At 36.8% G+C, this 16485-nt stretch overlaps 1 protein-coding gene and 1 long non-coding RNA gene across 13 annotated transcripts in view; one reads left to right on the forward strand and one right to left on the reverse strand.

Moving 5' to 3' along the window:
* NR3C1 (nuclear receptor subfamily 3 group C member 1) overlaps window positions 1–16485 on the forward strand; it is a 132249-nt gene that overhangs the window by 111356 nt on the left and 4408 nt on the right. For all 12 annotated transcript variants that reach the window (XR_004477115.2, XR_004477114.2, XM_004280217.2 and 9 more), the window contains exons 5-8: window positions 185–463; window positions 977–1121; window positions 4953–5083; window positions 15995–16152. Coding sequence is in view for 10 of the 12 variants with exons in the window: in XM_004280217.2 (XP_004280265.1) it covers window positions 185–463; window positions 977–1121; window positions 4953–5083; window positions 15995–16152 (713 nt within the window). In the remaining 2 variants the exon portion in view is untranslated. The remainder of the gene's footprint in view (window positions 1–184; window positions 464–976; window positions 1122–4952; window positions 5084–15994; window positions 16153–16485) is intronic.
* LOC125964016 (uncharacterized) overlaps window positions 1–16485 on the reverse strand; it is a 50909-nt gene that overhangs the window by 9433 nt on the left and 24991 nt on the right. The window lies entirely within an intron of this gene.

Consider the following 16485-nt stretch of genomic DNA (forward strand, 5'->3'; position numbering starts at 1 on the left):
TCCTCTTGATCCTTTGCTTTCAGGCAAAAATGTGTTTTTCTCTTATCATAATTGCTAAATAAAAGATTTCTCCTCTTTCAAATTAAATAGTTGCAGAAATTAAAATACCTCTTTAATGAACTGTGCTGCCCAGATTTTCCCATTACAGCTGATTTCTGTGTATTTTTTTTTAATATACCCACAGCTCGTAAAACAAAGAAAAAGATAAAAGGAATTCAGCAGGCCACTACAGGAGTCTCACAAGAAACTTCTGAAAATTCTGCTAACAAAACAATAGTCCCCGCAACGTTACCGCAACTCACCCCTACCCTGGTGTCACTGCTGGAGGTCATTGAGCCGGAGGTGATATATGCGGGCTACGACAGCTCCATTCCAGATACAACTTGGCGGATCATGACTACACTCAACATGTTAGGTGGGCGGCAGGTGATCGCAGCGGTGAAATGGGCGAAGGCGATACCAGGTAAGATGCAAAGATAACGCAACTAAGGCACAAGTCTTAGACTCTTTTAAATAAAACATTCGGGCTTTCTATCGCCCTGGTCCCATGGCCTCCTGCCATCCCCACTCCATCAAGGGGGGAAAGGGTATAAATATCAGGGGAAATTTTTTTTTACCTTAAATTCACTGAATGAGTATCATCCCAGAACAGGACTCTTGGCTTTCTATTTTACTATTTAGTATAGCATTTTACTATTTAGTATAGCATTTTACTATTTAGTCCATATTTACTCACATAGACAAAAGGTGACAAAAATTGGCAACTCTTAAGTTTTCTTACATTGAATGCTATTAAAAAGTACTGAGGGCTTTGGTCTTAACATGTCAGATGACAAAGGAAAACTGTGCCCACTTTGTGCTTCCTTTCCTCTATCTGTTAAGAGTCCTCCAAAACTGTCTTCGGCAGCTCCCAGAGAGATGATCTTCTCTTTGGCAACTAGAATGTTTCCTCATACCTTTATTCCTCTTAATTCAGGATTCAGGAACTTACATCTGGATGACCAAATGACCCTACTGCAGTATTCATGGATGTTCCTCATGTCATTCGCCCTGGGGTGGAGATCATACAGACAATCAAGTTCCAACTTGCTGTGTTTTGCTCCTGATCTGATTATTAATGAGTAAGTCATTTCTGAGTCATTTTCCTTCAGGACTGAATCAATCCTACCAGGTATCTTGGAACTGGGCAAACTTGAAATAGAGTTTAATCAATGCTTAAGGCAGGCCAAGTGTAATGCAGAGCAAATTACACGTGGCATTATTACTGTAATTTAAGGATATTTTTTTAAATAGTGAGCATCGCTTTGGGTCAGTAAAGTCTACAGCAAGTAAAAAGGAATCTTACTGTGGCCTTGTTTTAATTATGTAATCCTATTTCAGAAAGGAAACAGATGCAGTGTTTGCATTGCATGATGCAATTCATACTGATCTTGCTTTCAGCAGGGACAATTACAGATGGGGATGACAGGTATGGACCCAGAGACAAGCGGTATCTCTTTGCATGGCAAGGCTCACTCAATGTCTGTGACTTGGAAAGAACATGGGAACAAGATTTTATTTTTAAATTTGGGAGAGAAGCAACCACGCTTTAAGATTTGATCAATCAGCTATTCTCTAGTCCTCTAGGCCTGTGAAATACTTCAGATATCCATTCCCCCGTACCCATTGCAGTTGTTTTCTAACTAGTTTTCCGCCTCCAGTTTATCCTCCATCATGCTAAGTTTTTCTTCCTAATGCAGTTTGATCATATAATGGATCACCCCGACACACAGGTGTCTTCAGTGAGCACTCAGGGCATACTCAGCATGGTTTCTGGCTTTCCAGAATCCAGCCTCACTTTAATCTCTCGTTGTTCTCCTTCACATGCTTTGTTCCCACTCAGCGTGATCTGTTCTTCAAACATACCCCTAGCTCATGATGTTCATACCACCATGTAAAACCTCTCTGCTGTACACCCCTAGCTCTTATCCCTTTCTACCTTTTTGTACTCACAGCTTATTTCCTTTATTAGAATGCAAAGAGGAGAGTCACACACTCACATATACCTACCCACTGGTCTGGGCACCGTGAGAACTGAAGGAGATTTGTGTTCATGTGAAAAAAGAGATGTTAGAATTGTGAGCTCTGGGTGCTCCCAAGAATCCCCCAAATTGATGAAATCTTAAACCACATTATTAGAATAATAGTCTCGTTGTACTCTATGTGAGTTAACCCATCATTAGTAGTTTGTGTTCAGGATGCCATATTAAAAGTAACAGTGACTGTAAATATGTCCAGAGTGGCAAGGAGTTTGGGAATTAACATCAGCTGATGAACAGAGGATGAAGGGAGGAAGGGGAAAAGGACACTTGAGAACGCTGAGGACAGCCTAAAAAGACATCCTGTGAAGATAAAGCAAACATATTGTTTTATCTGTTGGGTATGCCAGGCATAAAAAGAACAGGTAGAAGTTATACAAGAGCATCTATCTGAGCTGAGCTGAGTGTGAAATGGGAGGGGGCTTGCCTGATGTAGTAAGCTCGAATTATTGTATCTATTTTAGTAGAGACTGGATGATACTAGCTCTAAATATTTATTTTAAAAGAGGCTGAATTATTGAGTTAGACTTGGGGTGGTTGCTCTATTGGTAATACTTATTTTCCAGCACAGTATTCATTGAATCATATTTGAGTACTTACCAAGTGCCAGACACTATTTTGAGAGCTTGAGCTATAAGAGATGAGGCCCCTGCTCACATACTGATGAGGAAAATCAAATAAATGACCAAAATTATTTCAGAGCCATGACAGAATAGTGTGGGGGGAGGGGAGAGGAGAGGGGTATAGGCTACTTTAGATTTGGGGACCACAGAAGGCCTCTCTAAAGAGCTGAGTGCTAAATAGTACAAAGAACAGCTTATAGGAAAGGTAGGGCATCTCAGGCAGAAAAGATGAGTACAAAGGCTGGAAACAACCTTGGCATGTGTAAGGAACTGAGAGAAAGCCACTGAGGATGTTCTGTGAGTTTAGAGAAGTGGACAGGGACCAAGTCAAGCAGCATCTTGTAGGCCATGAAATAGAGTTTAGATTTTACTCTCGGAGCATGAAGAAGCCAGTGCGTGGGGGAGGGGGGGTTTCAAACAGGGGAACATCAAATACTTACTTACCACACTCCTAATTTGTGCCTGGTACAGTATTAGCAGAGAACTACAGCAGAGAACAAGACGAAGTTCCTGACCTTTATGGCTTACACTCTAGTTGAGGAGACACAGATAAGCATCAAATAAAGAATCTCAGACTGTGATGGAGTTTTTACTAGAGAGAGGCCTTTTTCAGATAGGGTGGCTAGTATTTGAGCTGAGTGGGACCTGAAGGAGAAGACCAGTCTTCATAGTGAGAAGAAACATGACAAGAGGCGTGTGAAATATGTACTATCATCACACTCTTTGTATTCCAAGAAGGGGCCACATCTCTGCCGTCAGTTGGTAGGCACTGCCATGTGGTTCACCAGACCAGATCTCCACACATACTCTTAGGTATCTACTTTAAAGAAAGAAGTCACTTTGACTATCTGTTGCCAAAAAAAAAGACTGCTCAAAACCACTGCATCACAATTTGACAAGATTTTAAGTTGTTTGATCAAATTATTTAACTGATAAAAATATGTAGCTTATATGTATATTCAAAGACATCTGAAATTTCTTAGTACTTGCTCCTCATTTCAGAATCTGACCATGCTTGCTTAAAAAGTTAAAAACATGTTGACTGGGCTTCCCTGGCGATCCAGTGGTTAAGACTTCGCCTTCCAATGCAGGGGGTGTAGGTTCGATCCCTGGTTGGGGAGCTAAGATCCCACATGCCTCGCAGCCAAAAATCCAAAACATGATCAGTGTTGTAACAAATTCAAATAAAGAGTTTAAGAATGGTCCACGTCAGACAAAAAAATCTTTAAACCAAAACATGTTTGACTATATTTACTCTTCTTAGTCACTTGCAATTTGAAGTCATTTAATTGGGATTAAAACTGTGAACAGGTTTATATGAAACACCAGCATATTCTCTTTTATAAAATTAATCTAATTCAGAGTTTTTATTTGGGGGGGGGCACTCAAATTTAGACTTAAACAGTTATAGCATAACTTTATAGCATAACGTGGTATTTCTTACATAAAGTAGGAGTTAACAGAAATTTTTTCTCAGTGTTCAACTTTATTGGAGGATAAATGGCTTACAGAAACAATAGCTTTTAAGTGGGCATTCTTATTTCCCATTCTTGTGTCCTTATGCTGTTGTGATAATAATCATCTTTTTTTTTTTTCTGTTAAGTCCAAGATCACTTTCTGTCAGAAAATTAAAAAACAGCTCTTGAAGTATTTTTAAAAGCATGAATGAGGCTCAGTTTCAGGCTCTTAGTGTCATTTAAAAAGTTTGAGACTCTATTTGAAAATCATAGATGTGATACTAGCTGTTGAGAATCCTAACTGAGAATTCATTTGGGGTACCTTTAGTTGGAAGAATATTCAGTTTCATAATGTCAGTCAGAGGCAGATTTTGGGTATCAGAGTCAAGTTCTAATTCTGACTCTACATAACTGTAAACAGTATCACATACAGTTGTCTTTAGAATGGAATGCTGTGAAAGAAAATACCGTTTGATTTTCAAATGGGTAGGATTTAAAACTGTGTTGTCTAACTGGACATATTCAAATACTACCATAAAACCTTTATTTAAATGAATAACTGGTAATAAATTCTGTAGAAATAAATTATAAAATACTTAAATAAAACAAATGTAGAAAAATAATTTCTCCACTATATTAAGGAAAGTTTTCCAAAATTCTAATCCAGAGAGAATTAGCATTAATTGCAATAGTTAGGTGAGTTCATGGCTTTGCAAAATAGAACAAAAAAGTACTTTTTTGGGGAACAAGAATTATTTCTTCCTAACTCAAACACTGATATTTGTCTTTCACAGGCAGAGAATGGCTTTACCCTGCATGTATGACCAATGTAAACATATGCTATATGTTTCCTCTGAGTTAAACAGACTTCAGGTATCTTATGAAGAGTATCTCTGTATGAAAACCTTACTGCTTCTCTCTTCAGGTTGGTAGAACACCTACTCTCTTCTAATATTCACCTGAATATTCAAAAGCATAAAATATAGAAGTCTAGAAACAAAGGTTTATTTGTATGTATACAAAGCACTAATAATTATACCAAGTCTACTGTTTCCTGCTAGTCAGGTACCTTAGATTTTCATAAATGTAAATTTTAGAAAGGTACAGCCAGTGATAGCAAGATTCATAAGATAGATAGGTATCATGGAGAAATGGAGAAGTATATGAACCACATGGCAAGGAGGAGGCGGTCTCTACCCATCTGTAATATCTACAGCCTTCTTCCTTCCTGCAACCTTTGACAATGCCACCACAGAAGACACAGAGAAGGAATGCCAACAAGAATGATTTTTGTTTCTCTACTACACTGTTATTTGGTGACAAATTTTAGTTATACAATGAGTACTACTGCGTATAAGAAATTACGGATGAGACCTAATAAAACTTAAAAGCTTCTGCACAGCAAAGGAAGCCATAAACAAAACGAAAAGACAACCCACAGAATGGGAGAAAATATTTGCAAAGTGACCAACAAGGGATTAATCTCTAAAATACACAAACAAACAGTTAATGCAGCTCAATATCAAAAAAACAAACAACCCAATCAAAAATGGGCAGAAGATCTAAATAGACATTTCTCCAAAGAAGTACTGACAATGAAATGGCCAAGAGTCACATGAAAAGCTGCTCAACATCACTGATTATTAGAGAAATGCAAATCAAAACTACAATGAGGTATCACCTCACACCAGTCAGAATGGCCATCATCAAAAAGTCTACAAACAGTAAATGCTGGAGAGGGTGTGGAGAGAAGGGAACACTCTTGCACTGTTGGTGGGAATGTAAATTGATACACCCACTATGGAGGACAGTATAAAAAGTTTCTTGAAAAACTAAAAATAGAGCTACCATATGATCCAGCAATCCCGCTCCAGGACATATATCTGGAGAAAACCATAATCCGAAAAGATACACGCACCCCAGTGTTCACTGCAGCACTATTTACAATAGCCAGGACATGGAAGCCACCTAAATGTCCACCGTCAGAGGAATGGATAAAGAAGATGTGGTAATACACAATAGAGTATTAGCCGTAAAAAAGAACAAAATGATGTCATTTGCAGCAACATGGATGGACCTAGAGATTCTCATACTGAGTGAAGTAAGTCAGACAGAGAAAGACAAATATCATATGATATTGCTTATACGTGAAATCTTTAAAAAAAAATGATACAAATGAACTTATTTACAAAACAGAAATAGAGTCACAGATGTAGAAAAACTTATGGTTGCCAAGGGGGAAGCAGGGGGAGGGATAAATTGGGAGATTGGAATTGACATATACACACTACTATATATAAAACAGAAAACTAATAAGAACCTACCATATAGCACAGGGAACTCTACTCAATATTCTGTAATGGCCTATAGAGGACAAGAATCTAAAAAGAGTGGGTATATGTATATATACAATATAACTGATTCACTTTGCTGTACAGCAGAAACTAACACAATGTTGTCAATCAACTATACTCCAATAAAAATTAATTTAAAAAAAGAAATATGGGAGAAACAGATGTAACCTACAAAAGGTGTGCTTGATTACTATTAGAAGGTTGGTTAATGCAGCACTGGAGCTCGACTGCTGGACAGAGGTATTCTATCTAGAGTTTATAGAACAATCTTGAAAGTTTAGATGAAGTTATTGGTATATGAACTTCAGTGAGACTACTTTCAGCTAGCAAAGGCATACTAGAAAACTTCTGAAAACTAGAGTATCTTGTCTATCTTAGTAAAAATACGGCATTTTTAACAAAAAGAAGCCTTCATTCCATTAGTAACTGGTTTCAAAGTTGCTGAATAACTGTAAGCTGTGGATGCTCACATGACTATATCTATTTAAGCTTTTCCAAAGCACACATCAATATTAATGCCATCGTACTATCTTCATTTTACGAAACGTTGTTTATTTAATGTCACTAGATTTAAGGAATATTAATATTTCAAAGTAAGAAAAATACTAATTTTTAAGGTTACTTGTAGCAGTACTCTTGTTAAAGAAGTGAGCTTGATGTTGTTTGAGGAAACAGTTAAATTTCTGATCATGAATCATTTTGATTGGTAATATCCAGGTACAGGTCAGTGCTAAGATACTAACCTTACTGGTAAAAAATGATGCTTTAAGTTTTATACATTCCAGACTCACTGAGCTATATGTTTTTGTTTTTTTCATTGTAGATGATAAGAAAAAGTAAATTGAACCAGTATATATCACTGGTTCTTTAAAAAAAAATAAAATCAGAAGAATGAAAATACATACCTTAAGATATAATTAGACTTCTACTCTGATAGAACACTGATAGGTATCCTTACCTCCTGCTAAAAAAATGCTGGACTAAAACTTTGTGCAGGCAGGTACTGAGAGAGGTAAGCTGCACTCTGAAGCTAGCTTTCTCTTAGAGGATATTTGCAAAGCCTGGTAAATTAGTAGACTTAGTAAGTTTAAAGACAGTGCAACTGTAAAAACAAAACAAAAAAACAATGATGGCTCTAAAGGCAGATTAGACACATCTGAAGAGACTTTAATCTGAAATACATATCTGAAGAAATTAGCCAGAATACAATTTTTAAGATGCATATATATGTGTGTATACATGTATTCATATTTATATATGTGTGTGTTATGTATGTATGTAAATGAACAACGATAAGAGGCATGATTGAGCGAGGAGGTCTAAAACAGTGCTTCACAACTCTTTTCGTGTCATAATGAACATAAAAAATAGCATTCATACATAGCACAATGAGGTAAGTGAATAAGGCTACTTGCAGCCAGTGGCAACCAGCATAACAGACATTATCAACACATTTGTAACCCATTCATAGCACACCGGTTGAAAAAAGCTCTGGTCTTATTATAATCATCAGAGATCCAAAATGAAAGGTGAAAAGATAGAATGGCTGAAAACTTTCCAGAACAGCAGCAATTGAAGAAAGTGGAGTAAGTTTTTTCAGAAAGCTAAGGAAAAAAAACCTGAAAAATGAGGGTGGCTTTCCAGTTTCAGTTCTCACAGTTAAACAGCTTGGCAGTTATCACGCCCATCCTCACAAATAACTAAAAGCTGAGCAAACTGACTGACAGTCAATGACTTTTTTTTAGATCCATCAGTGAAGTAAGGTCACAGGGCAAACCACTACCTGAAAATCTGGAGAAACACGCAAATACAGAGAAGCCCAGCCAAGATCAGCTTTCTGGAAGCAGAAGCTACTGGAGCCAGTAACATAGGAACTTACAATATTTTTTTATGAATTTCTGGAGACCAAGTGAGGAATAGCTGGCATGTTAATAAAAACTCTGGGGACCCAGTCTTAGGGGGTTGTCCCCCACAGTTTTCTGGGGTTTACCAGCAGGTTTTCAAGGTGAATATCAGAGAAAGATTCCCTCATGTTCCTGACCTGGAGAAAAGGGGCAAATAGATAATTCCAGCCCCCTTTACCTTCGTGTCTCATGTAAGGGAGGAGAAGAAGGAGGGAAAAAAAGGTTCAGAAGCACGTCTAAAGGTCAGAGCCTACGGACTCAGGCCTACTATAATTAATTAAGAAAAAAGAAAAACCTGAGATTTAACCATAAAAGTATAAAACACTCCACATCCCCAACACCTTACAACCATATGAACAGAGTTCCAGTATAATCCAGAATTACAGCTGGGAGAGCTACAGAACACAGCTATTTAAAGAAGGTGTTCTTAGAGAAACTCCAAGACAACAGGGGAAAAAAATAAGAACAAGGAAATTAGAGGAAACTGAAACCTCTTAACACCTATAGCTTCAGAAAGCCTTAAACACAACCTGCTCCTAGCCAGATTAAAAGCCTAATTAATTACCTCAGTTCTGATATGTCATATCCAGCTTTCAATTTAAAACTACAGTCTGGAGAGAAAAGCATCAAAACCAGACTCAGACATGACACACATGTTATAATTATCAGATAGGGAATTTAAAATAACAATTAATATATTAAGGGCTCTAATGGAAAAAGTAAACATATAAGAATATATGGGTTTTGTAAGCAGAGAGGTAGAAACTCTAAGAAAGAATCAAAACGAAATGCTAGAAATTAAAAATACTGTAATGAAAATGAAGAGTGCTGGGCTCATCAGTAGATTTGACACAGCCAAGGAAAAGAATCACTGAGCTTGAAGATACCTCAGTAGAAACTTCCAGACTCAAATGCAAAGAGAAAAAGGAATGAAAAAAATGCAACAAAACATTCAAGAACTGTGAGGACAATTACAAAAGGTGTAACATACAAGTAATGGGAATATCAGAAGTAAAAGAAAGGAAGAAACAGAAGAAATATTTGAAGCAATAAAGGCTGATAAATTTCCAAAATTAATGACAGACACCAAAGCACAGATGCAGGAAGCTCGGAAAATACCCAGAAAGATAAATAAATAGCAAAAAATCTACACCTAGGCATGTTTCACTCAAATGACAGAAAACCAAAGACAATAAGGAAATCTTGAAAGAGGCCAGAGGAAAAAACAGCTTACTTGTTCCTTATAAAGGAACAAAGATAAAAATTACATTAGAATTCTCATTAGAAACCACGCAAGCAAGAAGGTAGTGAACTATTTAGTGTTGAAAGAAAGAAAAAGATCACCCATGTAAGATCTGGTGTCCAGTGAAAGTACCCTTCATAAGTGAAGGCAAAAGGAAGACCTTCTCAGACAAGAATCTGGGAGACTTAGTCGCCAGATGACCTGCCTTGCATAAAATGTTAAAATAAGTTCTGCTGAGGAAAGAAGATTAATTTAGTTCAGAAACATAAAATATCATTTTTCTTCTTAATTGATCTAATAACTGTTTAAAGTAATAATAGCAACAGTGTATGGGATAATTATAACATATGGATAAGTGAAATGAATGTTAGCAATGTTAAAAGGCTGGGGGTGAAGAATTGGGAATACTGTTTTAAGGTTACCTGCACTTCCTATAAAATAGTACAGTGCTATTTGAAAGGAGATGTAGATTAGTTGTAAGTGTACATTGCAAACTCTAGGGCAGCCACTAAACACAATTTTAAAAAGAAGTAATAATTGATATACTGAGAGGAGAGAAAAATAGAATCATATGAAACACAATAAAAACTAGAAAAGGCAGAAAAAAGGAAATAAGAACAGTGAGTAGAAAACAGTCACAAACATGTAGATATTAATCCAGATATCTCAACCACTTTAAATTTGAAAGGCCTAAGTATACCAATAGTCCCTTTTTTTTAAAAAATGAAGGTCAAAAGAAAATGTGCCACCACAGATCCTCAGTAAAGTAATATTAAAGGATATACTTAGGCTAAGGAAAGTAATCCCATCTTTAAAGAGGGAAAAAAGAACAGAGAAAGTGGTAAATATTTAGATACATTTAAACTGACACTGTATAACAGTAATAGTGTCTTTGGGGAGTTAAAAAATAGAACTAAAGCACACAATAATTACATACATGCAAGAAGGCAAGAAGGTGGGCTTCCCTGGTGGCTCAGTGGTTAAGAATCCGCCTGCCAATGCAGGGGACACGGGTTCGAGCCCTGGTCCGGGAAGATCCCGATCCCACATGCCGTGAAGCAGCTAAGCCTGTGCACCACAACTACTGAGCCTGCGCTCAGTAGGCTGCGAGCTAGAACTAATAAGCCCACGTGCCACAACTACCGAGGCCCACGCACCTAGAGCCCCTGCTCTGCAACAGGAGAAGCCCACGCACCGCAACAGAGTAGCCCCCACTCGCCCCAACTAGAGAAAGCCTGCGCGCAGCAACAAAGAGCCACTGCAGCCAAAGATAAATAAATAAATAAAATACATTTATTTTTTTAAAAAGGGAAGTTTGATAAGTTAAAAATGAGTTTAAATTTCAAGGATGACAACAAGAAATAGAAAGAGTGTACAGAGTATACAAAGTACATACCAAACCATGAGTGGTTGGGGGGAGAACATGGTAAGAAAAACCAATCCAAAAGGATGAAAGAAATGAGAGGCGGTGGGTGGGGAAGCATAAACAAAGGCATGATAAGAGGAAGTAACAAATAGATGGTACAAATAAATTCAAATATATCAGCAATTTCATTAAATATAGATGGACTAAATGCTCCAAGGCTCCAAGATGAAAAGATATAGAAAGTGCAAGACTGGATTAAGAAAACAGTCCAACTTTGTGCTAGTTATAAGAGATATACCTAATAAAGATGTTGAGTGGCTGATATACTATGCATAGTGTAACCCAGTGGTGGCAAACTTTCTGTAAAAGGGCAGATGGTAAATGTTTTCAGCTTTGCATACAGTCTCTATCAGTAGTACTCAAACTCTGCCCCTTGTGATGTGACCACAGTCATCAACAATACTTAAGGAGAACAGGCATGGCTGTGTTTCAGTAAAACTGTATTTACAAAAACAGGCTGCAGGTAGTGGGTCATTGCTGACCACTGCTTTACACAAAAGAAAGCTGAAGCAGCTACATTATTATCAAAATAGACTCTAAGGCCCCCCCAAAACAGTTCTATATTTAAAGATACTCATTAGATAAAAGCATTCTACTCACCAGGAAAATAATTCTGAATATATGGCCCTGAACTACACAAAGCAAAAATCCCAAGGATTATTGGGGGTAATGTGGAATGGATGAAATTCTTTTAAATATAAATACTGAATAGGATTTCTCCCCTAATTATTTTTAGAATGAGGACAACCAGCAGGGAAAAAAATTTATAAATAAGCAGTCATTATTTTAAAAATTAGCAATAACTAGATTATTTGTAATATAATAATGTGTAAAAATTAACCCACTTTAAACATGGCAGTGATAAGAGTATCACTCCTGATTAAGTGGCCTTCATTTTCACACTAACACTGACATCTCAGAAGTGTCGACTTTGCTTTATGGAATCAGGACGTTTTCATATGTATTCTTTGGTCTAATCCTAACCAAAATCCTATGAGTGATATACCACAGTAAAAAATGAAGGATAAAAACATATGATCATCTCAATAAATGTAGAAAAAACATTTGACAAAATTCAACATCCATGGGAGGGAGATGCAAGAGGGAAGAGATATGGGGATATATGTATAGCTGATTCACTTTGTTACACAGCAGAAACTAACACACCATTGTAAAGCAATTATACTCCAATAGAGATGTTAAAAAGAAAAATTCAACATCCATTTACGATAAAAACTCTCAACAAACCCAGTATAGAGATAGGGTACCCGAACATAATAAAGGCCATATATGACAAGTCCACAGCTAATGTCATACTCAGTGGTGAAAAGCTGAAAGCTTTTCCTCTGAAATAAGGAATGAGAGACAAGGATGCCCACTCTAGCCACTTCTAGTCAACCTAGTACTGGAAGTTCTAGCCAGAGCAGTTAGGCAAGAAAAAGAAATAAAAGGCATCCAAATCAGAAAGGAAGAAGTAAAACTCTAACTGGGGTCTGCACATCCTGGGTGGTCTAATTATTACTGCCTGTTTAATTGTAATCAATAAAGCTATTTGAAAAAAAATTTTTAAGAGTTGTAAAACCCTCACTATTTGCAGATTATCTAATTTTATATATAGAAAACCCTAAAGATGCCATCCAAAAAAACTGTTTGAACTAATAAATTCAGTGAGGTTGCAGGATACAAATTCATTTTACAGAACATTAAGAAAATAATTCCATTTACAGTTGCATCAAAAAGAATAAAAAACATAGGAATAAATTTAACCACAGAGGTAAAAGACTTGTACGCTGACAACTGAGACGTTTCAGTGAAAGAAACTGAAGGAAATAAAAATTAAATGGACATTCTGTGCTTATGTATTTGAAGAATTAACATTGTTAAAATGTCCATACTGTTCATAGCAATCAACAGATTCAATGCAATCCCTATCAAAATTCCTATGGCATTTGTCACAGAAACAGAACAAACAATCCTAAAATTTGTATGGAAGCATAAAAGACCCAGAATAGCCAAAGCAATCTTGAGAAAGAAGAACAAAGCTGAACACACGCCCTGGTTTCAAACTATATTATAAAGCTGTAGTCACTAAACAATATGGTACTGGCATAAAACCATTCACATAGATCAATGGAACATAACTGAGAGCCAAGCAATACAGCCGTGCGTATACTGACAAAGGAGCCAACAGTATACAATGGGGAAACGACAGTCTCTTCAGTAAAGATGTTGGGAAAACTGGACAGCTACATGCAAAAGAACGAAACTGAACCACTATCTTACACCATACACAAAAAATAACTCAAAATACATCAGACTTGAACATTAAGTCCTGAAATCATAAAAGTCCTAGAAGAAAACATAGGCCGTAAGCTCTTTGATGTCCATCTTGGGGTTGATTTTTCGGATTGGACACCATAAGCCAAGGCAACAAAAGCAAAATAAACAAATGAGACTATATCAAACTAAAGAGCTTCTACACAGCAAAGGGAACCATCAACAGAATGAAGAAGCAACCTACCAAATGAGAGGAAATATTTGCAAATCATATATCTGATTAGGGTTAATATCCACAACATATAAAGAACTCATACAACTCAATAGCAAAAAAACAAATACCCTGGTTTTTAAAATGGGCGAAGGACCTGAACAGACATCTCACAAAGACATACAGTCAACAAGTACCTAAGAAGGTGCTTAACATCATTAGTCATCAGGGAAATGCATGCAAATCAAAACCACACCTTACATCTATTAGAATGACTATTATCAAAAAGCCCAAAGATAACAAGTGTTGGCGAGGGTGTGGAGAAAAAGGGGACCTTTGTGCACTCTTCAGGTAATGTAAATTGGTGCAGCCACTATAGAAAACAGTGTGGAGGTTTTTCAGCAAATTAAAAATAAAACTACTGGGCTTCCCTGGTGGCGCAGTGGTTGAGAGTCTGCCTGCCGATGCAGGGGACATGGGTTCGTGCCCTGGTCCGGGAAGATCCCACATGCCGCGGAGCGGCTAGGCCCGTGAGCCATGGCCGCTGGGCCTGCGCGTCCAGAGCCTGTGCTCCGCAAAGGCAGAGGCCACAACAAGTGAGAGGCCCGCGTACCGCAAAAATAAAATAAAATAAAATAAAACTACTGTATGATCCAGCAATTCCACTTTGGGGTATTTAACGATAGGAAACAAAATAAGATATGGAAAAGTGAAGTGCACCCACACGGTCACTGCAGAATAATTTATGATAGCCAAGATATGCAAACAGCCTAAGTGTCTGCTGATGGATGACCGCATAAAGAAAATGTGGTATATATATTCGCTGGAATATTACTCAGCCATAAGAATGAATGAAATCTCATCATTTGCAACAACGTGGATGGACCTTGAGGGCATTATGCTAAGTGAAATAAGTCAGAGAAGACAAATACCATATAATCTTGTATGTGGAATCTAAAAACAAAAGCTCATGGACAGAGTACAAACTGGTGGATACCAGAGTTGTGTGTGTGTTGGGGGGGGGGGTGTTGAGGGATGGGAGAAATGGGTGAAGGGTTTAGAGAGTACAGACTTCTAGCTATAAAATAAATAATTCATGGAGATGTACAGCAGGGTGCCTACAGTTAATCATATGATACTGTATATTTGAAAATTGCTAAGGGTAAAATCTTAAAAAGTTGATCACAAGAAAAGTTTTGTAACATTTATGGTGATGGATGTTAACTAGACTTACTGTGGTGATCATTTTGCAATATATACAAATATTGAATCATTGTGTTATACACCTGAAATTAATGTAATGTTATATACTAATTATATCTAAAATTTTTTAAATAAAAAAAATTTTTTTAATTCACTGAGAAAGAGTAGGAAACGGGCTCAGGGAGGTTATACTCAAGTCTACAGGGCAAGTAAGAATGAAAAAGACTTCCTTCTCCTGAACCCACTGCTTTTCCTCTATTCCAGCATTTTCTAAGATGTCAGCAGCAATGAAGTTTTAAGTTTGGGAAACAATGTGTTCCCCTCCCTGGAGAGTGCATCATTATAGCTCTGAGAAGTCCTGAAATCCAGAAATCTGCCTAACTTTGTATTACACACTTAGTTTTGTTAAATTCTGACCATCAAATCCTTTTTTCCCTAATCATCATTAACACAGAACCAGAGTTCCTAGGAGCACACCTTAAGAAATGTTAGCATGCACAAAAGTCATAATCTCTGCAAGACTAAGTGAAACCATGGTTAACAGTCTGTTCACAGTCCCTCTTACTGGTATCATTTTTTGAAGAGTAGTGTAAAAAACTGATTTTATACCAACTTTATGATCCATGAAGTATTTTCTATATTTCTGTACATAAGGAAAGGCAGATATTTGCTCCCCAGTAAGGCATATATATAAGCCACATAAAAAATCAAGTTTCTTTTTAGATTGGAATTGTACCAACTCAGTATGTTAACACATTGATTAATAAAATGTATTTCATGCTGATTTTAAGGTCCTAATTGACTGGTGATATCACAGATATTCCAAGATGTAATTGGAAGAATAAACACTGTTTTGTTGAAACTGTCTATGTCTGTACTAGAATTAAACTCAAGGGCAGAATGACAGTCAGTGTATTATTCATTTGGTCTTCAAATTAGCTTTGTGAACTAGGGGCGAAGGTGTTTACCAGCTCCATTCATAGATGAGAAACAAAGTGATAAACCCAAAGTTAAGTCTTCCAATTTTCTATTATCCCATATTCTCTCATGGCTGTATTTTCATAATCCTTCGAAAATGCTTATGTTTTAATGGAGTGCATTAAGAACAGATAGACTGTGTAAACCATGAAATATGCTACTACTAATAAATGCCCTACTTGCATAAATGAAAAGTTATCACAAGAAAATTCTTTAATTGCTTACATCTTAACCTTTTAGTTCCTAAGGAAGGTTTGAAGAGTCAAGAGCTATTTGATGAAATTAGAATGACCTACATCAAAGAGCTAGGAAAAGCCATTGTCAAGAGGGAAGGAAACTCCAGTCAGAACTGGCAGCGGTTTTACCAACTGACAAAACTCTTGGACTCCATGCATGATGTAAGTGTCAAACAAAAATCCAAATATCAAGAGACATAAAGTATGTCCTGATTAGTGCATATAATTGTATACCACTAGTTGTTGGGGTTTTCTTTTCTTTTTTTTTCCCATTTATCGATTTTCGTGATGGTTTGATTTCAACCTATAAAGTTCAGTTTGGCACACATTTCTCCTAAGGCCAATTATGAAATACTGTTTCATCTAATTATGTGCATCTAACATCATGATGCTAGTACAGAATTTAACAGCACTATTTTTTTTAAAGGTAGAATTCCTTATTTTTGTATGAATTTATCCAGTAAGTTCGAATGTGTCCTTCATATACTATGGTAC

This window comes from Orcinus orca, chromosome 3, assembly GCF_937001465.1.
Source record: "Orcinus orca chromosome 3, mOrcOrc1.1, whole genome shotgun sequence".
NCBI classification, from domain to species: domain Eukaryota; kingdom Metazoa; phylum Chordata; class Mammalia; order Artiodactyla; family Delphinidae; genus Orcinus; species Orcinus orca.